The following is a 27,557-nucleotide window of genomic DNA, read 5'->3' on the forward strand; positions in this document are numbered from 1 at the left end:
CTTTTGTTTTCCAGAAAGAGGAAGTATAGCTTAAATTTGTGTTTCTTTCTTGCCCAGACAAACTGGTCTGTTTTTTTGATAGTGTTCTGTTTAGCAGAGTCTCACTTGCTGCCTCATTTGGCAGCATACACAAGGAGCTGCTGGCTCCAGAGTGTGCGGAGGTGTGGGTTTAGCACACAGGGCACTGGGGGTGCCTGTGGGCTCTGTTGCAAGATTGTTGGGTGAGGCATTAGGCTTGTGGGCTGACTTCCTGCCAAACACATGAGCACACTTAGCAGGAACTGTGTCCCTTGAGTGACCTTTGATGTTCTTACCTGCCTCTTTCCTGAACCCCTCCCTCCCTGGGGTCATGGAGGTCCCCCTTTAGTACTCAGGGAGCTGCTGAATTAAATGAGTTTCTCTCACAGCAGGGGTCAATGGGCACTAACTGGGCACTCTCCTCATCCCTCTTGAATGAGGACGATGCTGGATGCTACAGCCTTGGGCTTGTTATGTTGGGGGAGGGGCAGTGCTGGCAAAGTTCCTCTTACCCTCTCAGTTTTATCCAAACTTGTATTTTTTTCTTTCTTTCTGTAATTTCTCCTTGGGAAGGCTGAATGCATTGGTATTTTCCTGGGTCACCACTCTCCAGGTTGTCCCTGACTGTGGCCAGGAGGGACTGGGACAGGTTCACTGGCTGTGCGACAGCACCGAGGTTTATCTGCCTGTTACTAGATACACACATGCACGAGACTGCACCTAAGCCCTGTGCATGTGGAGCTGGATCCCACAGTTCCTACAGAGGCAATTTTGTTTTTGGGTGGGTCCTACATTTGTTGTTAAAAAGGGGGACAAAAATGGAGGAATGTCTTATGCCATGTCATGATGCTGATATCAACTCTGCTAGGGAAACATTTTCAAAGTCATTATTATCCTTTTTAATAAACAAATAATACTGTGTGTTCTTTTAAAATGAAGGAGCCTAATGAAATTCTTCCAATTGAGAGTGTCTGCATGTACATGTAGAATGAAAGAGAAAAAGTACAGAATCCAAGAACATCATTAAAAACCCTTCTATATTTGGGGATTGTTTTTACCTTGTTTGAGATTATGTTGACCTTGCATAGCATTTTGAAGTGGTTTGGCATGGATGGGGAGTCTGAGGGCTTGTTTGAGTGGTTTGTAATGGGTAATAGGTTGAGAGTAATTCTTGATTTTGTTTTCCCGTTGTTGTTTTCTCTTGCAATTTAGCTTATTGCATAATGTAAGAGGCAGTTTCCTGGGTTAGGTACTAAAAAGGTTCTGCATCTAGTTTCCAATGTGTGTAGGGTACACCAGGTAACTCTTGGACACCAGCAGCATGACCTATAGTTCTAATCGGTTCTGACACTATAACTGAGCAGGACCCTGTGGAGCCTTCCTGGACAGACCCCTCCACCTCATGTCCTCTGCCTACTTGGTGTTTGCAGAAAAGTTGTGGTCTTCCAGGCCTTCCCTGACTCACAAAAGTCTGGCCTAAGAATTAATGATTGAAAGGATGCAAACACATAGTGATAGAGGTAACTGCTGGGCCAGGAGAACTGGTAACAGTTTAAACAGTAAATCAGCCACATGGCAGTCAAAGAATTTTTAGTTCCTCCCTGAAATACATGGATTACATGTATAACAATCCGATAAGCATTCCTGAGTTGTTTTACAGATTGCTTAAAACCCCCACCAAATGGAAGAAGTTAACTATTTGATGACCATGGGCTTCCTGGAGCCTGAAGATTGATAATGTTAGCCGCTGTGACACCACCCTGCTATCTCACCATCAACCAAGCAGAGAATTTTGTGTGAGCTGATAACATCCTCTGTGACTCCCTTCCCCCACTTTGCCTTTAAAAATTCTTCCTGAAAGCCATCTGGGAGTTGGGGTGTTTTTGAATATTAGCTGCCCTGGACTCCTAGTCTGGCACCTTACAATAAACACTGCATTTTCCTTCTCCACAATCTGATGGCAGTAGATTGGCTTTACTGAGAGCAGGCGAGCAGGCCCACGTTTGGTTTGGTATCAACACTATCTGAAGATAGCATCGAATCCCACATGTTAAGGTCTTAGTCCTACAAGACTCCCCCCCAACCCCTACTTAAGATGCCAGTGACCAGTCTAGGTGGTCACCTGTGCTTCTAAATGACTAGCTGTAGAGTAGAAATTCCAATGACTCCTGCCTTGGCTTCAGCTAATTTTGCTAGAGCATGTCACAGAAATCTGAGAAACATTTTTTAAAATTAATTAATTTTAATTGGAGGATAATTTCATTATAGTACTGTGGTGGTTTTGCCACACATCGACATGAGTCACCCACAGGTGCACCTGTGTTTCCCCATCCTGAACCCCCCTCCCACCTTCCTCCCCACCCCCCACCCCTCTGGGTTGTCCTAGAGCACCAGCTTTGAGTGCCCTGCTTCATGCATCGCTTCATTGCACTGGTCATCTACTTTACATATGGTAATATACATGTTTCAATACTATTCTCTCAAATCATCCCACCATCTCCTTCTCCCACATAGTCCAAAAGTCTGTTCTTTACATCTGTGTCTCTTTTGCTGTCTCGCATATAGGATCATTGTTACCATCTTTCTAAATTCCTTATATATGCATTAATATACTTTTTTGGTGTTTCTTTTTCTGACTTACTTCACTCTGTATAATAGGCTCCAGTTTCATCCACCTCATTAGAACTAACTCAAATCCATTCTTTTTTTTTATAGCTGAGTAATATTCCATTGGGTATATGTACCAAAACATGCTTATCCATTCGTTTGCCGATGAACATCTAGGTTGCTTCCGTGTCCTGGCTATTGTAAGCAGTGCTGCAATGAACATTGGGGTACATGTGTCTCTTTCAATTCTGGTTTCTCACTGTGAGTGCCCAGCAGTGGGATTGCTGGGTTAAATGGCAGTTCTATTTCCAGTTTTTTAAGGAATCTCCACACTGTTGTCTGTAATGTCTGTACCAGTTTGCATTTCCACCAGAAGTGTAAGAGGGTTCCCTTTTCTCCACACCCCTTCTGCATTTATTGTTTGTAGACTTTTTGATGGTGTCCATTCTGACTGGCATGAGATGATACCTGTTTGTGGTTTTGATTTGCATTTCTCTAATAATCAGTGATGTTGAGTATCTTTTCATGTGTTTATTAGCTATCTGTATATCTTTTTTGGAGAAGGTAGTGGCACCCCACTCCAGTACTCTTGCCTGGAAAATCCCATGGATTCAGGAGCCTGATGGGCTACAGTCCATGGGGTCACTAAGAGTTGGACACAACTGAGCGACTTCACTTTCACTTTTCACTTTCCTGCATTGGAGAAGGAAATCCATCGTGAGGTATTTTCCAAAAGCCACCTCAGTAACATGAGCCCAGTTGTGGTGGAAAGGGGCTCGTTAGAAGTAACAGGACACACATTTCCCTTTTATGACTCTAAAGTGTTTTTAGAAACTGAGGACACAAAACCAAATATTATAGCAAAAGATGTTCCCATTTCTCTTATCATTAAAATTCTAAGGATTTTGGGAGCTGTGAGCCAGGAACTGTGGATGAAGACCAAATGTATATTCCTTATAAATCACAATACTGGAGGTACATAATTATTTTTCCTGTCCCATTTGTTCAACCACCTTCTATTTATTAGGAAAATAATTAATGAAAAGTATAAAAACACTCGAAAGAATAGAGAGTACATAAGTACTTAAGTATGTAATTGAAATTCCTCCCCAGTCTTCAGAGTCACTTTAATTTCTTGGATATAACTGCTTGTTTGTAATTATGTGGGTGGTTAGCACTGATTACACATTGCATAGTTATATCTTGATTTGTCAACTTTACACTGTACCTGCTGACCTTTCCACATCAGGCAGAGCAGCGTGGGTGGTTAAGTAAAAACACAGACTGAAGTCAGATTGCTTGGGTTCTAGTCCAGGTTTGCTGTTTATAACCTGGGTGACCTTGGGCAAATTATCAAATTACCATTTTTTGCTTCAGTTTCCTTGTCTATCAGATGGCCTAATAATAAGACTTACCTCATGGGATAATTTAAACATTGTATTAAAAGATTTATATAAAGTCTTTAGAAAAGAGTGTCTGGCACTTAGGTGTTTAGTAGATGTTGGTTGATGTTGCTGTCCCTGTTAAAGATAATGAAAGATGAGATCTTCTGCTGACTCTTAATTTCTGTCACTCTCTTTCTAAAATTTGTAAAATATTTTTTTTTCTGTGTATTAAATAATGTACTTAGGCCTTTTCTTTCCCTTAATAGTGTTAGATAGTACATCTTAACTTCCTCCTTTAAGCGAAGAAGAAGAGCACTTCTATATTATGTTACATTTGATTTCTGTTAGCTATCATATTACTTTTGCATCATCGGGCTTATAATCTTTAGTTTTATTGCTCTAACTATAATTAAGGATAACATACACTCTTTATGGATTGATTCTTATTCTTAAAAAAATACGGTATTATTATGATCATGTAAATGTTACCCAGTATAGAACATGATCCTTTGAAACCAAACCTTTATCTCTTGATGGAGAATGTCCCAAGCATCAAGGTCAAATGGATCCTTTTTACACAGTACATCAATTGCTTAATCGTGCTGCATTTTAATTTGCTTTATATTTTAATCATGACTTTCTTATACCTCTTCTTGCTTTTTCTGGAGTGCTAATTGCCCTTTTTTTTTTTCCTGATGAGAGAAAATAACACCTTCTATAGCATATTATGAGGATCTTCCTTCATATAATTTGTTAAATCCATTTGCTTCAAGGCACTTTTTCCCCCCCTCTGAGCACTCTACCTTCCTATTTCAATGTTCACTGATTATTATCTTGACCTGTTGCCCAGCTGTTCTGAGTTTGCTTTTCATTAAATTCCTGGCTCATGTCTTTCACTTCCTTGAATTTTTCTTTCCAATTTACTGGATTAAATCTTCAAATAATGTTTTCCTGAAAGGGCACATGGGAACTAAGCTTACATGTCTGAAATGGTCTTTATTTTGCCCTCTTCTTTGATTTATATTTGGGTTTAGAATGCTGTATTCAAAGTCCTTTTCCCTTAGAACTTTACAACTTTGCTCCACTGTCTTCACATGTCCTGTGGGGTAAAAGACAAGGCTAATGCCAATCTAATTTTTTTTTTTTAATTTAAAAGTATCTTTTATTGGTAATGTTTTTCTTCTTTCTGGAAGACAGAAGAACTTTTTTCTCTACCTCTGAAATTTTACAAAGCTCTAATGTGAGGTCTTTTTTTGGGTATAAAACTTTATTGTTAAACAGGCAGATCTGTTCACTAATAAGAAAACAGTTTAAACATCTGAATTATAGAGACAGTATAAAATTTTGAGATACAAAATATTAGAAAGCCATTGTATTGTACAGTATGTAGAGCAAAATGTCACAATATAAATAACAGTTAATGTCCAAGCTAGAAAAGACTGAAGTGCTTTTAAGGTCTTGTCTTCTAAGCAGGAAGGCCAAAGTGAAGATTAAGAACCATTTCTAAGAGAGTGTAAGTCATGGTCTTCAGGAAGCACTGGAGTTCTATTAAGGTACTTCGAAGTATACTTGGGATGAATCCTATTTGGTCATGGTGTATAATTCATTGTACATATTGTTGGATTCAGATATGAAGATGACACCACCCTTATGGCAGAAAGTGAAGAGGAACTAAAAAGCCTCTTCATGAAAGTGAAAGAGGAGAGTGAAAAAGTTGGCTTAAAGCTCAACATTCAGAAAACAAAGATCATGGCATCTGGTCCCATCACTTCATGGGAAATAGATGGGGAAACAGTGGAAATAGTGTCAGACTTTATTTTTCTGGGCTCCAAAATCACTGCACATGGTGAGTGCAGCCATGAAATTAAAAGACGTTACTCCTTGGAAGGAAAGTTATGACCAACCTAGATAGCATATTCAAAAGCAGAGACATTACTTTACCAACAAAGGTCCATCTAGTCAAGGCTATGGTTTTTCCAGTGGTCAGGTATGGGTGTGAGAGTTGAACTGTGAAGAAGGCTGAGCGCCGAAGAATTGATGCTTTTGAACTGTGGTGTTGAAGAAGACTCTTGCAAGTCCTTTGGACTGCAAGGAGATCCAACCAGTCCATTCTGAAGGAGATCAGCCCTGGGATTTCTTTGGAGGGAATGATGTTGAAGCTGAAACTCCAGTACTTTGGCCACCTCATGCGAAGAGTTGACTCATTGGAAAAGACTCTGATGCTGGGAGGGATTGGGGGCAGGAGGAGAAGGGGACGACAGAGGATGAGATGGCTGGATGGCATCACTGACTCGATAGACGTGAGTCTGATTGAACTCTGGGAGTAGGTGATGGACAGGGAGGCCTGGCGTGCTGCGATTCATGGGGTCACAAAGAGTCGGACACGACTGAGCTACTGAACTGAACTGAGAGTTGTTTATAGTATTACTTGATTATCCTTCTAATGTGTATGGGATCTTTAGTGATGTCTCTTCTTTCATGTCTGATAATAATGATTTGTGTCCTGTCTTTTTTCCTTAGCCTTACTTCAGGCTTATCAATTTTATTGATCTTTTCAAGAAAACTGGGTTTTGGTCTCCTTGTCTTTTCTCTATTGATTAGCTGTTTTCAGTTTCATTGATTTCTACCCTAATTCATAATTTCTTTTCTTCTGCTTACTTTGGAGTTGATTTGCTTTTCTAGCTTCCTAAGGTAGATGTTTAAGTGATTGATTTTAGATCTTCATTTATAATAATGTGTATTCAGTGCTGTAAATTTCCCTCTAAGGCCTGCTTTCACTGCATCCACAAATATTGAAAAGTTGTTTTTTCATTTTATTTTAGTTAAAAAGATTTTAATTTTTTATTGATGTTTCTTCTTTGACCCTTGTGTTATTTAGAAATGTGTTTTTTAATCTCCGGGTATTTTGGAATTTTCCAGCTATCTTTCTGTTATCAATTCCATCTTTCTTGTTTAATTCCATTGTAGTCTGAAGGCAGACATTGTATGATTTCTATTCTTTTCAGTTTTTTTATAGTATATTTTATAGGCCCAGAATATGATCTATTTTGGTGAATGTTTCATGTGAGCTTGAAAAGAATGTGTCTTCTTTTGTTGGATAAGTGGTTTATAGATGTCCATCATATCTAGTTGATGGTGATGCTGTTGAGTTCAACTAAGTCTTTACTGACTTTCCGCTTATTGGCTCTATCCATTTCTATTTTTTGTTTGTTTTTTCGGTCATGCTCTGTGACATGTGGGTTCTTAGTTCTGCAACTAGGGGATGGAACCCATGTTCCCTGCAGTGGAAGTGCAGAGTCTTAACCACTGAACCACCAGGGAAGTCCCTGATCTGTACATTTCTGATAGTGGGGTATTGAAATCTTTCATTACAACTCTGAATTGATCAATTTTTTCTTTCAGTTCTATTACTGTTTACCCTACATATTTTGACTTTCTCTTGTTAGGTACATACATGTTAAAGATTGTTATGTCTTCTTGGAGAGTTGACCCTTCTATTATTATGTAAAATACCCTTCTTTTTTTTTAAATTTAGTTTTTGGTTGCACTGGGGCTTTGTTGCTGTGTGTGAGCTGTCTCTAGTTGTGGTGAGCAGGGCCTACTCTTCATTTCTGTGTGCAGGCTTCTCACTGGTGGCTTCTTTTGTGGAGCACAGGCTCTAGGCATATGATCTTCAAGTAGTAGTGGTCCACAGGCTTTAGTTGCTCTGTGGCATGTGGAATCTTCCTGGATCAGGGATTGATCTGCCGCATTAGCAGGCAGATTCTTACCCACTGTATCACCAAGGAAGGCTCTGTAATACCCTTGTTTATCTCTGACTTTCCTTGTTCTGAACTCTACTCTGAGGTTAATATAATTATTTTGATCTCTTTCGATTAGTGCTAGCATGGTATATCTTTATCCATCCACTTTCTTTTAATCTATATATGTCTTTATATTTAAAGTAGATTTCTTGTAGGGCAACATATAGTTAAGTCTGACAATCTCTGTCTCCTAATTGATGCATTTAGATCATTTATGTTTAAGGTGATTATTGATATAGTTGGATTAATAGCTGTCATATTTGTTACTGTTTTCTATTCATTGTCCTTGTTATTTGTTCCTGTTTTTGTCTTCAGCTCTTTTTCTGACTTTTGTGGTTTTAATTTAGCATTGAATAGATTGCATTCTGTCTCCTTTCTTTGTGTGTCAATAACGCTTCTCATTTCACTTTAAGTGGTTGCATTAGAGTTTGCAATATGCACTTATAAACTAGTCCAAGTCCACTATCAAATAATACTGTACTGCTTCATGGGTAATACAGGTACCTTATTAATAATAAAATATTATTAATTCCTCCTTCCTGTCCCTTGTATAATTGCTGTCATTCATTTCACTTGTAAATAGGCACACATGCGCACACACAGGTATAAGTGTACATGGTCAAATACACTGTTGCTGTTATTATTTTGAACAAAATTGTTATCTGTTACAGTTAAAAATAAGAAAATAGAAGTTTTTTATTTTACCTTCAGTTATTCCTTCTCTGATGCTCTTCCCCTCTTTGTGTAGATCTGAGTTTCTGACCTATATGATTTCCTTATCTCTAAAGCCCTTCTTTTAACATTTCTTGCTAGACAAGTCTACTGGCAACAGATTCTCTTAATTTTTGTTTGTCTGAGAAAGACTTTCTCTTTCACTTTTGAAGGATAATTTTTCTGGGTACAAAATTCTAGGTTGATGACTTTTCTTTCAATGTATGAAGTATTTCACTCTATCTTCTTATTGCTTGCATGGTTTCTGAGAAGTTAGATTTAATTCTTACATTTGCTTTGCTAAAAGTAAGGTGCTTTTTTTTTTTCTTTTGGTTTCTTTCAAGATATTTTATCTTTGGTTTTCTACAGTTTCAATGCAATATGCCTGGATATAGTTATATTTTGTATTTATCCTGCTTTATGTTCTCTGAGCTTCCTGGATCATTGATTTGGTATCTCATTTTTTTTTTTAATGTTAGCTCATGTCCTTATTAACCAGTATACAATTATTTGTCTTCTGGTTTGTTGAAACAGTAGGTCAGACAACATTTGCCACAATAATGTCTGTCAAAATGACTGGCCATAAAAACTCCAGCACCACATTCATCTGAGGTTCACTCCTGGTGACTGATTTTGCCATTCTCATCCACCTTATAGTATTTCAGAACAGCCAACTTAACCTTCTTTCTTTTATGCTTGTTCTTCTTGTGAGTGGTATAAGACTTCTTCCTTTTCTTAGCGCCACCACAAAGTCTCAACACAAGATGAAGAGTGGGCTCCTTTTGAATGTTGTAGTCAGACAAAGTTGGAGAAGGCAATGACAACCCACTCCAGTACTCTTGCCTGGAAAATCCCATGGAAGGAGGAGCCTGATAGGCTGCAGTCCATGGGGTCGCGAAGAGTCAAGACACGACTGAGCGACTTCACTTTCACTTTTCACTTTCATGCATTGGAGAAGGAAATGGCAACCCACTCCAGTGTTCTTGCCTGGAGAATCCCAGGGACGGGGGAGCCTGGTGGGCTGTCGTCTGTGGGGTCGCACAGAGTCAGACATGACTGAAGCGACTTAGCAGCAGCAGCAGTCAGACAAAGTACATCCATCTTCCAGTTGCTTGCCAGCAAAGATCAGTCTTTGCTGGTCAGGAGGAATTCCTTCCTTATCCTGGATCTTAGCCTTTACATTTTCTGTTGTATCCGAGGGCTCAGCCTCAAGAGTGATGGTCTTCACTGTCAGGGTCTTCATGAAAATCTGCGTCTTGGCGGCAGTTCCACCACGGATAGCGGATCCAAAAAGGTGTCTGACTTTAATTTGGGGAAATTTTCAGTCATTATTATTGCAAATATTTCTTCTGTTATGTTTTTCTGATCCTTTTGATATTCCTATTTGGTGTATCCCACAGCTCTTGAATATTCTGTTCTCATTTTAAATTATTTTTTTTCTCTTTGCTTTTTAGTTTTGGAAGTTCCTATTGACATTTCCTCAAACTCAGAGATTCTCTCCTTAGCTGTGTCCATTCTGCTAGTGAGCCTTTCAAAGACTTCCTTTGTTTCTATTACAGTGGTTTTACTATCTTGATTTCTTTCTTTTCTTTTTTTTTTTCAATATGTCCTTTTCTTTCTTTATTTCTTTTTCTTTTCTTTTTCTTTTTTTTTTATTGAGGGGAGGGCCTTGCTGTGTGTCTTCTTGAATCTTAGTTCCCCAACTAGGGATTGAACCAGGGCCTTCAGCAGTGAAAGTGTGGAGTCATGATCATTGGACATCCAGGTAATTCCCCTGAATTTCTTTCAATTTCTATTTTTCAAAGAAAAGTTTTAATTTACAACAAAGTTGAGAGGAAGTGTTTTATATCTGGATAATATCAATAACCAGTGTTGTGACTGAACTGGCCCTTGTGGCTCTTATGATTACAGGATGCCCTCAGCATTAACCATCAGGAAACTGTGGGGCAAAAAGGAGGAAGGTGTATTACTCTTAGGTCCTGGAGGATACATGGCATGCCTGGGGCCTCACACCTAGGTCATGGTAGACAAAAAGAGAGCATGGGCCTGAGGTTGTTTTTACTGGGCTCAAGGTGGGCACCTGGAGTTTCATGGGTTTATTCTTCATTGGTGAACTTAAAACATGAATAGGAATTTAAAGCATGGGAAGAGAAAAACAAGTGGCCCAAAGGGTCATTTGTCTCAGTCAACCAAGATCCCTAAAACAAAGAAGCCGTGGGGGCACGGGAAGACCATGGCTCTTTATATCTCATCATGTGAATGTCTTGACAATCAAAATTGAAGTCAGACACTTGCATTACAAAAAAGAAAATACAACTCTTGGGGCTTACACTGCAGGAAGATTACAGGTACTTCCCATATACCCTGTCTTTATGTATGCATGGCCTCCCCTATTATTATCATCACTCACTGGAATGGTACTTCTTTTTTAATTTTAACCAAGGGTGAACCTACACTGACACATCATGATCACGCAAGGTCCATAAGTTTACTTTAGGATTCACTCTTCAGTTCAACTCAGTCGCTCAGTCATATCTGACTCTGCGACACCATGGACTGTAGCATGCCAAGCCTCCCTGTCCATCACCAACTCCTGGAGCTTACTAAAACTCATGTCCACTGAGTCAGTGATACCATCCAACCATCTCATCCTCTGTCATCCCCTTCTCCTCCTGCCTTCAATCTTTCCCAGCAACAGGGTCTTTTCAAATGAGTCAGTTCTTCACATCAGGTGGCCAAAGTATTGGAGTTTCAGCTTCAGCATCAGTCCTTCCAATGAATATTCAGGACTGATTTCCTTTAGGATGAACTGGTTGGATCTCCTTGCAGTCCAAGGGACTCTCTAGAGTCTTCTCCAGCACTACACTTCAAAAGCATCAATTCTTCGGCGCTTAGCTTTCTCTATAGTCCAACTCTCACATCCATACATGACTACTGGAAAAACCATAGTTTTGACAAGGTGGACCTTTGTTGGCAAAATAATGTCTCTGCTTTTTAGTATGCTGTCTAGGTTGGTCATAACTTTTCTTCTAAGGAGCAAGTGTCTTTGAATTTCATGGCTACACTCACCATCTGCAGTGATGTTGAACCCCCCAAAATAAAGTCGGACACTGTTTCCACTGTTTCCCCATCTATTTGCCATGAAGTGATGGGACCAGATGCCATGATCTTAGTTTTCTGAATGTTGAGTTTTAAGCCAAATTTTTCACTCTCCTGTTTGACTTTCATCAAGAGGCTCTTTAGCTCTTTTTCATTTTTGGCCATAAGGGTGGTGTCATCTGCATATCTGAGGTTATTGATATTTGTCCCGGCAATCTTGATTCCAGCTTGTGCTTCATCCAGCCCAGCGTTTCTCATGATGTACTCTGCATATAAGTTAAATAAGAAGGGTGACAATATACAGCCTTGACGTACTCCTTTCCCAATTTGGGACCAGTCTGTTCCATGTCCAGTTCTAACTGTTGCTTCCTGACCTGCATATAGATTTCTCAGGAGGCAGGTCAGGTGGTCTGGTATTCCCATCTCCTTCAGAATTTTCCACAGTTTGTTGTGATCCACACAGTCAAAGGCCTTGGTGTAGTCAATAAAGCAGAAGTAGATGTTTTTCTGGAACTCTCTTGCTTTTTCGATGATCCAGCAGATGCTGGCAATTTGATCTCTGATTCCTCTGCCTTTTCTAGAACCAGCTTGAACGTCTGGAAGCTCTCGGTTCTTGTACTGTTGAAGCCTTGCTTGGAGAATTTTGAGCATTACTTTACTGGTGTGTGAGATGAGTGCAATTGTGTGGTAGTTTGAGCATTCTTTGGCATTGCCTTTCTTTGGAATTGGAATGAAGACTGACCTTTTCCAGTCCTGTGGCCACTGCTGAGTTTTCCAAATTTGCTGGCATATTGAGTGCAGCACTTTCACAGCATCGTCTTTCAGGATTTGAAATAGCTCAACTGGAATTCCATCACCTCCACTAGCTTTGTTCATAGTGATGCTTCCTAAGGCCCACTTGACTTTGCATTCCAGGATGTCTGGCTCTAGGTGAGTGATCACACCATCATGATTATCTGGGTCATGAAGATCTTTTTTGTATAGTTCTTCTGTGTATTCTTTCCACCTCTTCTTAATATCTTTTGGGTTCACTCTTTGTGTTATACATTCTATCAGCTTGGACAAATGTATAAGAATGTCTGCCAATCATTATAATTTCAGCTAGAGTATTTTTCCTTACTTAAAAATCCTCACTGCTCTGTCTGGCTGTTTTTTTCTTTTGATTCCTTCTTGGAATTTTCACCTCTTTCTTTACATTGCCCATTATTTCTTGCACATTGTTTGCTTTTTCTATTAGAGCCCCTTAGCATATTAATCATAGTGGTTTCAAATTCATGGTCTGATTATTCCAACATTCTTGACGTTTCTCAGTCTGGTTCCGATGCTTGATCTGTGTTTTCAAACTGTGTTTTTTTCCTTTTAGTATGTCTCATAATTTTTTGCTGAAAGCTGGACATGAGGTACTGCCTAAAAGGAACTCCAGTAAATAGACTTTTCATGATGTGGAGATGAAATGTGGGGGAGGTGAAGCATCTTATAATCCTGTGATCTTCCTGTGTTAATGAGTCTCTGAACTTCAGAGCTGCTTCTTAGTCTCACCCCCCCAACTCTTAAATTGGATGGAATGTTTAGAATGGACTGGTGTTGGGTATGTCCTTTACCTCAGTTTTGTTGGGCTCTGATAAAACCCCAGTAGGTTAGGCTCTGGTAAAATAGTTTTTCTTGAGGGCAGGCCTTGTTTAAAAAAAAGAACAGAATACTCTGACATCCAGTAGTCCCCCGTCCACAGTGTCACTTTCTGTGATTTCAGTTACCCCTGGTTAACTGTAATCTGAAAATATTAAATGGGAAAATTCCAGAAATAAACAACCTCAGTTCAGTTCAGTTCAGTCGCTCAGTCGTGTCTGACTCTGCGACCCCATGAATTGCAGCACACCAGGCCTACCTGTCCATCACCAACTCCTGGAGCTTACTCAGACTCACGTCCATCAAGTCAGTGATGCCATCCAGCCATCTCATCCTCTGTCATCCCCTTCTCCTCCTGCCCCCAATCCCTCCCAGCATCAGAGTCTTTTCCAATGAGTCAACTCTTCGCATGAGGTGGCCAAAGTACTGGAGTTTCAGCTTTAGCATCAGTCCTTCCAATGAACACCCAGGACTGATCTTCTTTAGGATGGACTAGTTGGATCTCCTTGCAGTCCAAGGGACTCTCAAGAGTCTTCTCAAGCAATAAACAACTTACCCATATGAAATTGTGCATTGTCCTGAGTTGCATGATCAGCTGTTGTGATATCCTGCTCTCTCCCACCCAGGATCCTCAACCACTGACATCATCGTGGCTCAATACAGGGTCACCTGAAGCAGATGATCCTCCTTCTGACATTATTATCGTCAGAAGGTCAGTAGTAGCCTGATGCTGCATCACAGTGCTTTTGTCCTTCACCTCACCTCATCTCATCACGTAGGCGTTTTAACCTTTTACCTCATCAAGTACACCACGATCAGATGTTTTGAGAGAGAGATCACATTCATAACTTTTATTACAGCAAATTATTATAATTATTAGTTTTATAAGTTAGTTTTATTATTATTATTGTTGTTTAGAGCTTCCTTAGGGACTTAGATGGTAAAGAATGTGCCTGCAACGTGAGAGACCCAGGTTTAATCCCTGGGTTGGGAAGATCTACTGGAGAAGGGAATAGCTACCCACTCTTACTGTGCCTAATTTATAAATTAAACTTTATCATACGTATATATGTATAGGAAAAAGCAGTATATACGGAGTTTGGTATTACCCACAGTTTCAGGCATCCACTGGAGGTCTTGGACATATCCCCTGAGGATAAAGGAGAACTACTGTACTTCAGAATGATTCCTTTCCCCCCTTCTCCTTCTGGAAGCACTAAAGGGATTTTTCTCTGATATTTGCTGTGAGACCCTTAAAACACTGGTGAGCTGTGGTTTTTTGAAACAATGTCATCCCAGTAAAGTTTTTTTTTTTCTTTTTCCATGTAAGTTTTATTAAAATTTAAACTGAAGCAGGGATTTATTTGGTTGACGTAAGGAGATTTGTCATAGCTATGGTTTCTGTTTGTGTTTTTCTCTTCAGTACTTGGACCGTGAGACTGCTTCAGCCACATTCATAGACAGTGGTGGACAGTTTGTTTCCTCCCAGGTGATAAGGATCAGCCGGAATCCTTACTGCGGCTATGAGCGCCAGATTCTGTCCAGCCGGGAGCGCCTGGAGGAGGACTCCTTGTTGGCTGCCCTACAGTGGCAGGAGCCTGACGTGGGCCCCGTCCCCTTTTTGAAGAGCACCGACCCTTCTTCCAGCTATTTTGTCATCTTGAACTCTGCAGCCTTCTTCAGGGTGGGAAGCCAGCTAGAGGTGCTGGTTCATGTGCAGGATTTTCAAAGAAAGCCCAAGAAATATGGTGGAGACTACCTGCAGGCCAGAATCCACTCCCCTAAGCTACAGGCGGGGGCCGTGGGCAGAGTGGTGGACTACCAGAACGGATTCTACAAGGTCTTTTTTACTCTGCTCTGGCCAGGTCAAGTTAAAGTGTCCATATCTCTGGTCCACCCCAGTGAAGGGATCCGAGTTCTTCAGTACCTGCAGGAAAAGAAACCAGATAGGGTCTATTTCAAGAGCCTCTTTCGGTCAGGGAGGATTTCTGAAACTACAGAGTGTAACGTGTGTCTTCCAGGGAGTCTTCCCCTGTGCAACTTCACAGACCTATACACTGGAGAACCCTGGTTCTGCTTCAAACCAAAGAAGCTCCCTTGCAGTAGCAGAATTAACCATTTCAAAGGCGGATACCTGAAGGGCCTCCTAACTGCTACAGAGAATGCTTTCTTCCAGAGGTATGTGCTCCTTGTCCTAGGTGGGAATTGAAGAGTCCCTTTCCGTTGTCTTTGTCCTACTTAGGAGACTTTCTTATTTTGGTTATGTGCTTCTTACATCTCTCCAAATTTGGCCCAATTCAGGAGAGGTGGTAAGAAAATAAACAAAGATTTATATTTTGTGATTAGTATGTTTATTTCAGGGACTTCCCTGGTGGCTCAGATGGTAAGGAATCTGCCTGCAATGCAGGAGACCTGGGTTCAATCCCTGGGTTGGGAAGATCCCCTGGAGAGGAGAATGGCTACCCCCTCCAGTATTCTTACCTGGAGAATCACATGGACAGAGGAGCCTGGCGGGCTACAGTCCATGGGATTGCAAAGAGTCGAACATGACTGGGCGACTAATACGCACGTGTGCGTGCGCACACACACACACACACACACATATGCTTATTTCAGTTCAAATTAAATACCTTAAATTTTTGTTCTTTTACCTTAACATCTTTTACTTCAGAACTACATAGCATGTCTATAGCTGTATAAGCAAGATCACTTACTCACAGAACAGATAAAAAAGTTATCTAAGAACAGGGCTACTAGAGTTCTTACAATCAAGCTAACATTTTAGCTTCATGTCTCAGAAACTGAAAAAAGTCTTAAGTGTCACATTATTAGTTGTTAAAATCATATAAACATTTATTGATAGGAAAAGGTAGGAATATGGTAACATTGCTAGATTGATTTAATGATAAGTATGAAGAATAACTACCTGGTGGCAAGCATCTGCCTGCAATGCGGGAGACCTGGGTTCGATCCTGGGTCGGGAAGATCCCCTGGAGAAGAAAATGGCAACCCACTCCAGTATTCTTGTCTGGAGAATCCCATGGACGGAGGAGCCTGGTGGGCTACAGTCCCCGGGGTCGCAAAGAGTCGGACACGACTGAGCGACTTCACTTTCACTTTCCTTTTATGAAGATTGAAGGCAGGAGGAGAAAGGGACAACTGAGGATGAGACGTTTGGATGGTATCACCAACTCAATGGACATGAGTTTGAGCAAGTTCCAGGAGTTGGTGATGAACAGGGAAGCCTGGTGTGCTGCAGTCCATGGGGTCAAAAAGAGTTGGACACGACTGAACTACTGAACTGAACTGAACTGATGGGAAACCAGGAATATCACAATGAATTGTATTTTTCAAGTTAATAGCTATTGAAATTTTTGCTTAATTATTGAGCACATATTCCTGTTTTTGAACATGGGTATGAAACTTTTTCAGTATAATGATCAATATATGGCATAATATGCAGAGGAAATATACAGAACCAGTATGAGGTAAAATTTCCATTTTCTTCAACATTGTATGTGTGCGTGTGTGCATGCTCTGTCACTTCAGTCGTGTCTGACTTTTTGCGACCCTGTAGACAGGACTGTAGCCCTCCAGGCTCCTCAGTCCATGGGATTCTCCAGGCAAGAATACTGGAGTGGGTTGCCATCCCCTCCTCCAGGAGATCTTCCCAACCCAGGGATCAAACTCGACTCTCTTACATCTCCTGCATTGACAGGCTGGTTCTTTATCACTAGTGCCTAAAATAAAATAACATTCCTAAGAAATAAAAAAGGTAGAAAAATTACATAGTCAGAAAGTATAATTATTTGAAAGAATGTAAAATGCTTTTTATTTTTAAATGATATATATACTTTAAAAATATTCCCTTGTAGAGATGGTTGTTGTTTTAGTTGCTAAGTTGTATCCAACTATTTTGTGACTCCATGAACTGTAGCCTGCCAGGCTCCTCTGTCCATGGGACTCTCTAGGTAAGAATAGTGGAGTTGATTGCCATGCCCTCCAGGGGATCTTCCCGACCAGGAATCGAACCCACAGCTCCTGTTATCTCCTGCATTGGCAGGCAGATTATTTACCACTGAGCCACCTAGGAAGTCCATGTAGTCTGTAGCAGCTTCTAAAATAAAGCTCTGGTTTTTTGTTTTTCCCTTAGTCAGCTTTTGGTGGCAAAAGTTTAAATACATTATTTGCTAGAATCATGCCATGCTTTCAGAAGCCCAGCAGAGGGCGCACTGCGCCCAGTATATTTACTGTACTAGTCTTCCTAGGGGTTTTTTTGTGTGTGTGCGGCTCAATACAAAAGGTCTTTAGTCTTATTCTTTAATTAGGCACATTATTTATCAATAGGACTTCCCAGGTGGCACTAGTGATAAAGAACCCACCTACCAATGCAGGAGACATAACAGATGTAGGTTTGATCCCTGGGTTGGGAACATCTCCTGAAGGGAGGGCATGACAACCCACTCCAGTATTCTTGCCTGGAGAATCCCATGGACAGAGGAGCCTGGTGGGCTACAGTTTATAGGATCGCACAGAGTCAGACTTAGCATTTACATACACCATGAACAGATTATTTTATTTCTGTGTACTTTTTGCCTCTGTATGAAGAGTGTTTAGTTACCCCCTTTTAGGAGTGTGTTGTCAGTCTACCTAGGGGTTTAGCAGAGTAGAAGAAGCATAGCTTGTAATTTACTGAAATGCCACGTGGAAAAAAAGTGGGGAAAATGTTAGAGAACTGCTGCTGCTAAGTCGCTTCAGTCGTGTCCAACTCTCTGCGACCCCATAGACAGAAGCCCACCAGGCTCCCCCATCCCTGGGATTCTCCAGGCAAGAACACTGGAGCGGGTTGCCATTTCCTTCTCCAATGCATGAAAGTGAAAGTGAAAGTGAAGTCGCTCAGTCATGTCCGACTCTTAGCGACCCCATGGACTGCAGCCCACCAGGCTCCTCCGTCCATGGGATTTTCCAGGCAACAGTACTGGAGTGGGGTGCCATTGCCTTCTCCGGTTAGAGAACTAAGTTAGTGTAAAAATTTTAAATGTTCCTAACACCAAATCCTACCATTAAAACCAGAAAATACCTGTGAATCCAGAAGGATAAAATAATGTCTGTCCTTGCCTTTACTTGCATATCCTGGATAAGGCTGGCTGATGTAGTAGAACCCGCCAGATCTGTAGTAGAATCATTTAAAAAATTCTACTTACTTAGAAGTTTGCTGGGAAACTGTTTAAGGTGGCATAGGTTTTTGAAAACAAAACATTTGACAGAATCCTGATATAGATTTTAATTTTTGCATTTTTACTCTGTTAAAAATCTGAAATTTTGCATTAGGCTAACTAAAAAGAAAAAGATTGACATGATCATTTGAGGGATGGATGGGTCCCCAGTTAGGATTCCGCTCTAAGCAAGGCTTAAGGTATCTGACTTAATGCTCCATAGTCTTGCAGCCTGAAAACCAAGTAGTGACAAAGTAGACATTGTCATCAGTGTGAGCCATTCTCTGAGTCCAAGGGATTAAGCGATTCAAACAGAATTTGTCATTTTGGAGTTTGCAACCGAAGGGTGAAGCAGTGAAAAATTTAGAGCCTGTTTAATTCTTATTCAGTTTATGTGTCCGTATAACCTGCTTATTATAAGATACCTAATTTATTAATTATAAATTGTATGAATTAACATTTATAAGTATATTTCATCTTTAGACAGCTCTTTGAAATCCCATCTATTTAAAAATTTTCAAATAAAGATACATGTTGAAAAATAAATGTTCCTAAATTTAAATAAATTAATTCCTTAAATTAAAATAATTTGAGCTTGTACTCTTTTTATTCCTCTTTGAAGTGGTGTCAATATCAAAATGCCAATCAACTCCAGTGGACCTGATTGGGTGACTGTGATTCCCAGGAATATAAAAGGTAAAAGGAGCAAATGTGATGATTTGTTGTTTTTCCTGCTCAGTGTGTTGAGTCTCTGTAGTTTCACTGAAGATATAAAGCCCCCCTTTAATTTGCCCTGGTTACTACTGGGCATAGTTTGTGTTTTAACAAACCTTCCAGGTGATTCTGATCCATTGGTAAAGGATATTATTAAGAGTAAAAGAATGAAATTTAGAAGGTGAAATATATGTGTTTTGTTTTTTGCAGAATAGTTATAATGAGCTATAGTCACTGGTATAAAAGAAGGATAAATATTATTATTTTTAAAAAATTTATTTGGCTTTGTCGGGTCTTAGTTGAGGCATGTGAACTCTTAGCTGTGGCTTGTGGGATCTAGTTCTCTGACCAGGGATCGATCCTGGGCCCCTTGCATTGGGAGCGCAGAGTCTTAGCCACTGGACCACCAGGGAAGTCCCAAGGATGAACATTATTAAGTGGCTTATGTATTGGAAGGTGGTCACTTCTTGGCCTTTTGGCTAAGATCAAGTGCAGAGGGAAGATGAGGTCCTTTTAGCTGTTGAAAGCATGTATGTGGTATCCCACAAAGCAGAGGGTGCAAACACTAATGCCCCAGGGATGAGGTGTAGAATACGCGTGAACCTAGCCGTGTGAGTATCAGCCATACGCGCACCTTGTGTAAGTGGTGGGAAGGAACTGCAGAGCGGGAACCGTCTGAAGGCGGCAGCCTCTCGGTTCCTACACATGGTTGATATGCAACAATGTGGATCCAACATAGCCAGGTCAAAAGATTTTTTTTTTTCCATCAAAAACCTGAAGTCTTAATTTTTGAATGTGTATCTCCAGATTTCAAAACATTGGCATCCTGTTAAAAACCTAAAAAAAAATTATATTGTGTGGGCTAACTAAAACTTGTGGTCTAGATGCAGGCAGGACCCTGCCAGTCTGTATTTCTGGTGTTCACAGTCAGTTGCCACAAGAAATCCCAATCTTTTCCTGTTCGATTTACTTGAACCCAGTGAGTTCCTAATTTTAGAGGATGCAATGTGAAACATCATGAATGGAAATTGCTTGCCTTTTATCGGCCAGGCCCTCAATCCCACTGTCGAGATGTCAATAAACATGGTACCCCCAGTATACTGTATCCCTTACACGCTCCCATCTGTCACTTCTGGAGGCTCGGACTCACCAACACTTCTGACCCTCTGTTCCACAGCCCTGGTTGTCTAGCTCACTAGATTCAGTCTGATGGGTTTTTAGAAGACGAAAGAGACCATGAATCAGTAGGAGCAGGGTACCCGGGCTTGGATGGGTACCCTGTGACCCCGTGATGTCCCCAGTTGTCCAGTGGGATGGTCAGAGGGAGGAGCTGTAGATGGTTTGCTTGCACCTGACAGGTCTTAGAGTTCAGCCAGGAAGTGGCTGTGGCTTCACACAAGGAGCAACAGGAAGGTCTTCTTAAACGAAAAGTGTGAAGAAGTAGAGGAAAACAATAGAATGGGAAAAACTAGAGATCTCTTCAAGAAAATTGGAGAGATCAAGGGAATATTCCATGTAAGGATGGGCAAAATAAAGGACAGAAATGGTAAGTGCCTAACAGAAGCAGAAGAGATTAAGAAGAGATGGCAAGAATACACAAAAGAACTATACAAAAAAGATCTTAATGACCTGGATAACTGCAATGGTGTGGTCAGTCACCTAGTGAAGTGAGTGTGAAGTCAAGTGGGCCTTTGGAAGTATTACTACAGACAGAGCTAGTGGAGGTGATGGAATTCCAGCTGAGCTATTTCAAATCCTTAAAGATGATGCTGTTAAAACGCTGCACTCAATATGTCAGCAAATTTGGAAAACTCAGCAGTGGCCGCGGGACTGGAAAAGTTCAGTTTTCATTCCAGTCCCAAAGAAAGCCAATGCCAAAGAATGACCAAACTACCATACAGTTGCCCTCAGTCTGCTTGCTAGTAAGGTTATGCTCAAAATCCTTCAAGCTAGGCTTCTAAGAGTACATGAACCGAGGACTTCGACATGTACATCTTGATTTAGAAAAGGCAGAAGAACCAGAGATCAAATTGCCAATATTTCTTGGATCATAGAGAAAGCAAGGGAATTCCAGAAAAACATCCACTTCTGCTTCATTGACTATGCTAAAGCCTATGACTGTGTGGATCACAACAAATTGGAAAATTCTTAAGAGATGGGAGTACCAGACCACCTTTTCTGTTTCCTGAGAAACCTGTATGTAGGTCAAGAAGCAACAGAACTGGACCTGGAACAATGGACTGGTTCAAAGTTGAGAAGGAATAAGAGAAGGCTTTGTATTGTTACACTGTTTATTTAACTTATATGCAGAGTAAATCATGTGAAATTCAGGGCTGGATGAAGCACAAGCTGGAATCAAGATTGTGGGCAGAAATATCAACAACCTCAGATATGCAGATGGTACTGCCCTAATGACAGAAAGTAAAGAGGAACTAAAGAACGTCTTCATGAAGGTGAAAAAGGAGAGTGAACAAGCTGGCTTAAAACTCAACATTCAAAAAACTAAGATCATGGCATCTGGTCCCATCACTTCATGGCAAATAGAAGGGGAAAAAGTGGAAGCAGTGACAAATTTTCTTTTCTTGCGCTCTGAAATCACTGCGGATGGTGACTACAGCCATGAAATTAAAAGACAGTTTTAATTTCATATTAAAAAGCAGAGACATCACTTTGCCAACAAAGGTGCATATAGTCAAAGCTATGGTTTTTCCAGTAGTCATGTATAGATATGAACTTGGACCATAAAGAAGGCTGAAGAATTGATACTTTCGAATTGTGGTGCTGGAGAAGACTCAAGAATCACTTGGACAGCAAGGAGATCAAACCAGTCAGTCCTAAAGGAAATCAACCCTGAATATTCATTGGAAGGACTGATGCTGAAATTGAAGCTCCAATCCTTTGGCCACCAGATGTGAAGAGCCAACTCATTGGAAAAGACCCTCACACTGAGAAAGATTGAAGGCAGGAGGAGAGGGGGGTGACAGAGGATGAAATGATTGGATAGCATCACTAACTCAATGAAGATGAATTTGAGCCAACTCTGGGAAATAGTGAAGGACAAGGAAGGCTGGCATGCTGCAGTCTGTAGGGTTGCAAAGAGTCTGACACGACTGAGCCACTGAACAACTAAAATTTTGTTTAGAGAAAAGAAAGATTCAGTAACTAGTGAGGCTTTGATGGGTTTTTAGAGGAAGAAATAAACCATAAATCAGTAGGAGCAGGGTACCCTGGCTTTGAGAAAACTGTTTCAGAGCAGGTAAAAAATTGGAAAGAAAAGAGAAGGACAATTACTTTGTGTAATAGCAAAGAAGTCCAGCATGGGGGAATGTCATCGATGTTCAGCTTAGTGACCAGCAGAGGGCACTCAAAGATCCTAAATGAAGGGCTCCCATTCTTACTAGTTTCATTCCTTTTCCCTCCCTCCTTGCCTTCCTCCCTAATTCCGTCATTCCCTTTGTCCTCTTTTTAAAATGTCTTGTTTTCTGTTTATTTGAGACTTAAGGGTTGTGGAAATAGTACGAAGTTCCTGTATAGACTTTACCCAGTTTCCCCTTACACTAACTTCTTAAGAAATCACAGCTGTGCTTAGTCGCTTAGTCATGTCTGACTCTGCAATCCCACGGACTGTAGCCCTCCAGGCTTCTCTGTCCATGAGGATTCTCCAGGCAAGAATACTGGAGTGGGTTGCCATTTCCTTTTCCAGGGGATCTTCCTGACCCAGGGATCGAACCCAGGTCTTCTGCATTACAGGCAGATTCTTCAGCGTCTGAGCCACCAGGGAAGCCTAAGAGTACTGGAGTGGGTATCCTATCCCTTCTCCAAGGGATCTTCCTGACCCAGGAATTGAACTTGGGCCTCCTGCATTGCAGGCAGATTCTTTACCAGCTGAGCTACCAGGGAAGCCCAAGAAATCACACAACACTTAACAAAAATAAGAATGGGACATCCTTGTAACATTATTAACTAAACTATTAGGTTTTATTTGGATTTCATCAGTTTTCCGACAGATGTCCATTTTTTGGTTCCAGAATGCGGTGCAGACCCCACATTGCATTTGGTTGTACATTTCCTTAGTCTTCCCACTGTGACAGATCCTCAGACTCTTGTCTTCCATGACCTTGACATTTCAGAGGAGCACTGGTCAGATATTTCTTAGAATCTCTCTGAACTTTAGTTTGTTTAATGTTTTCTTATGAGTGGCATGAGGTTATGCATTTTTGGAAAGAATAGGACAGGAATGATGCTGTATCCTTTTGCGGAGGTACATGGTGTCCAGATGTATTACTAATGATACCTTGATCACCTGGTGTAAGTGGTGTCTGCCAGGTTTTCCATTGTATCTATTTTCATTGTAATTATTTTCATCTTTGTATCTACATGATATTCTAGGGAGATACTTTGAGGCTGTGATAGGCTAAATAACGGCCCCTAAAGATGTTGTTGTTGTTGTTAAGTTGCTCAGTCATATCTGACTCTTTGTGACCCTATGTCCATCGAATCAGTGATGCCATCCAACCTTCTCATCTCCTCGGTCATCCCCTTCTCCTCTGCCCTCAGTCTTTCCCAGCATCAGGATCTTTTCCAGTGAGTTGACTCTTTACATTAGGTGGCCAGAGTATTGGAGCTTCAGCTTCAGCATCAGTCCTTCCAATGAATATTCAGGGTTGATTTCCTTTAGGATTGACTGGTTTGATCTCCTTGTAGCCCAAGGGACTCTCAAAATATCCAGATCTTAATCCCTCAAAAATATCCAGATCTTAATCCCTCAAATTTGTGGATGTTATATGTTATATGGCTAAAGAAACTTTGCCAGTGTGATTAAGTGAAGGTTTTTGAGCTGGGGAGAGAGTATCTGGCTTATCTGAGTGGGCCCTAAATGCAGGCTCAAGTGTCATTTTAAGAGGGAGGCAGAGGGAGGCTTCCTGCAGAAGACAGAAGGCCATGTGAAGATGGAAGCAGAGAGAGATTTGAGCATGTCATGTCCTTGGCTTTAGTAACGGAGAAATGGACCATGAGCCACAGAATGCAGCTCTAGAAAAGGCAAGGAAACAGATTCTTCCCTAGAGCCTCCAGAGAGAGTGTGGCTCTGCCCACAGCTTAGTTTTGGCCCGGTGATAGTGAATTTGGAGTTCTGGCCATCAGATCTGTAAGAGAATAAATTTGTGTTGTTCTCAGCCACTAAATTTGTGGTAATTTGTTACAGCAGCCACAGGAAATTAATAATACAGAAACTATGTAAAACATTCTGTTTTTGTTTAAACTTTCATCTACTAACTTTAGCATTCATCACCCGATCTTCCCAGTAGCAGTTACTTCTGTGGTATTCTAATGATGATCTGCTCTATCTCTCCTTCTAAAGACATTTATTAATTGGAATTTTTTTGTAAGGAAGAGTTGTCCCTTCTTTATCATTTGTTAATTTCATCAGTATAGGCTCATGACTATTTCGACTATTTCTTTGAGTTATGATCCAATTCAGTTGTTGTTCAGATTGTTCCAGTTTTGGTAATTGGGAATGTCTTTTGCTTGGCTCTGTGCCCTTTTGACAATGCTTTCATTCTTTTAATTAATTATTTCTTTTTTTTTTTTTTTGAGTTCTTCCTTACTTTCTGAAGGCACCACAGATATTTCAGGCCCATTTTGTGTTTTCTTTGCCGAGGCCGTGGAAGGGCTCATAGTTCTTCCACTTTTATTATTTCCACCTATGAATCCTATACTTTGAATATTTTATTTTCTTTTTGACATGTTGATATTCATTTATTTATTATTATTTTGACTGTGCTACAAGGCTTGTGGGATCTTTTTTTCCTTTTTTCCTCTCTTGGTCTCACTGCACTGCGTGCAGAATCTTAGCTCCTGCTGCTGCTGCTAAGTCGCTTCAGTCATGTCCGACTCCGTGCGACCCCATACACGGCAGCCCACCAGGCTCCCCCGTCCCTGGGATTCTCCAGGCAAGAACACTGGAGTGGGTTGCCGTTTCCTTCTCCAATGCATGAAAGTGAAAAGTGAAAGTGAAGTCGCTCAGTCGTGTCTGACTCTTAGCGACCCCATGGACTGCAGCCTACCAGGCTCCTCCATCCATGGGATTTTCCAGGCAAGAGTACTGGAGTGGGGTGCCATTGCCTTCTCCGCTTAGTTCCTGCACCAGAATTCAAACCCTGGTCACAGAGTGAAAGCATCCTAACCACTGGACTGCCAGGGAATTTCCTTATCTATGTGTGGAATTAACAATTCCTTAGTTAATTGATTTTCCTCCTCAAGCAGTCTTGTGGATTGCTTGAGATTGCCAGTGCCACCCCCATGCACGGACACGATTCGAGCACAGAAACATAACTTTAAGTTGGACTAGACTACCTTATTGGAGAAGGCAATGGCACCCCACTCCAGTACTCCTGCCTGGAAAATCCCATGGACGGAGGAGCCTGGTAGGCTGCAGTCCATGGGGTCGCTGAGGGTTGGACATGACTAAGCGACTTCACTTTCACTTTTCACTTACATGCATTGGAGAAGGAAATGGCAACGCACTCCAGTGTTCTTGCCTGGAGAATCCCAGGGATGGGGGAGCCTGGTGGGCTGCCGTCTATGGGGTCACACAGAGTCGGACACGACTGAAGCGACTTAGCAGTAGCAGCAGACTACCTTATTAAAGCCAAGCATCTGACAGGCTTTCCCAGGGTCAGAATTATTGCTGGATTTTTATAAGCACCAGCATTGTGGTCCTCAGACCACTAGCCTAATGTCTCAGGCACTTTGATGGCTTCTAATCTCATCAGCAACTAAACTAGAGCTCATGTGTTAGGGGGAACTTAATGAAAGTTTAGAATATAACTAGATCTAACAACAATAGAATAAATATCAACATCTTTATAGCTTTCTATTGTTTTTCTCTATTGAAATTTGTCTTAAAGGCAATAGAGCACACAGATATGAGGCATATAGCACAATGGAGTTTTACGTCTGTACATATCTTTGTACGGTGACTCCCCAGTGATCCATGCCCTTCAATTGTATGACAAAGTTGACTTAAAAAGAGAGAGAGAGATTATCCTGGGTCGATCTGACCTAACCATATAGGTCCTTAACAGTGATCTGGTGCTTCTAGAAGAAAGACTGAAAGTGTGAGAAGTATTTCAGGTGACGGAGATTCTTCATTGCTGGTTTTAAAGATGAAGGAGGCCACCGGGCCAGGACTGTAGGCAGCTTCTAGGAGCTGAAGGCCCTTCCCTGGTTAACAACTAGCAAGGAAATGAGAAACTCAGTCTGACAACTGAAAGGAACTGAATTTAGCTAACAATTTGAATGAACTTGGTAGCAGATTCTTCTCCAGAGCCTTCAGAAAGGAACACAGCCCTGCTGACATCCTGATTTCCACCTGTGAGATCCTGAGCAGAGAACCCCGCCATACCACAGCCCAGACTCCTGACCTGCAGAACTGTGGGAAAATAAATAATCCTTGTTGTAAAATGTAATTATTAAATTTTTATTCATTTATTTTTTGGCTGTGCTGGGTCTTTGTTGCTGTGCACGGGCTTTCTCTGGTTGTGAGCAGGGGCTTCTCTGTTGCAGTGCCTGGGCGTCGGGCGTCTCACTGTGGTAGCTTCTCTTGTTGCCGAGCACTGGCTGTAGGCGTGCAGGCTCAGGAGTTGTGACACATGGGCTTAGTTGCTCCATGGCACGTGGAATCTTCCCGAGAGAACCTGTGTCCCCTGCACTGGCAGGAGTCTCACCCACTGTACCACCAGGGAAGTCTGCCCCTTGTTTTTAAGCTATTAAGTTTGTGTTGATTTCTTGCATAGCAATAGAAAATGAATTAATCAACTACTAGCCAGATCAAGATATAGAATGTTTATAGAATATCCAGCGTATTTCTAGCACTCTAGTTTAGCCCCTTGCGGTGAAAAATGCACTTTCGCACAGTATTGAATTTTCACAACAACCCAGTAAACCAAGGTCCTCAGACATGCAGATGACACCACCCTTATGGCAGAAAGCAAAGAGGAACCAAAGAGCCTCTTGAAAGTGAAAGAAGAGAGTGAAAAAATTGGCTTAAACCTCAACATTCAAAAAATGAAGTTCATGGCATCTGGTCCCATCACTTCATGGCAAATAGATGGGGAAACAATGGGAACAGTGACAGACTTTATTTTCTTGGGCTCAAATTCACTGTCGATGGTGACTGCAGCCATGAAATTAAAAGATGCTCCACTTGCTCCTTCGGAGAAAAGCTATGGCCAACCTAGACAGCATATTAAAAAGCAGAAACACTACTTTGCCGGCAAAGGTCTGTCTAGTCAAGGCTATGGTTTTTCCAGTAGTCATGTATGGATGTGAGAGTTGGACCATAAGGAAAGTTGAGCGATGAAGAATTGATGCTTTTG

At 41.1% G+C, this 27,557-nt stretch overlaps 1 protein-coding gene across 3 annotated transcripts in view; it reads left to right on the forward strand.

Annotated features, from left to right (window-relative positions):
• NXPE3 (neurexophilin and PC-esterase domain family member 3) overlaps nt 1–27,557 on the forward strand; it is a 55,948-nt gene that overhangs the window by 19,533 nt on the left and 8,858 nt on the right. For all 3 annotated transcript variants that reach the window (XM_025283201.3, XM_025283209.3, XM_006050471.4), the window contains 2 exons: nt 14,673–15,427; nt 19,088–19,161. In XM_025283201.3, the coding sequence (XP_025138986.1) occupies nt 14,673–15,427; nt 19,088–19,161 (829 nt within the window). The remainder of the gene's footprint in view (nt 1–14,672; nt 15,428–19,087; nt 19,162–27,557) is intronic.

Source organism: Bubalus bubalis, chromosome 1 (assembly GCF_019923935.1).
Source record: "Bubalus bubalis isolate 160015118507 breed Murrah chromosome 1, NDDB_SH_1, whole genome shotgun sequence".
Taxonomy (NCBI): Eukaryota; Metazoa; Chordata; class Mammalia; order Artiodactyla; family Bovidae; genus Bubalus; species Bubalus bubalis.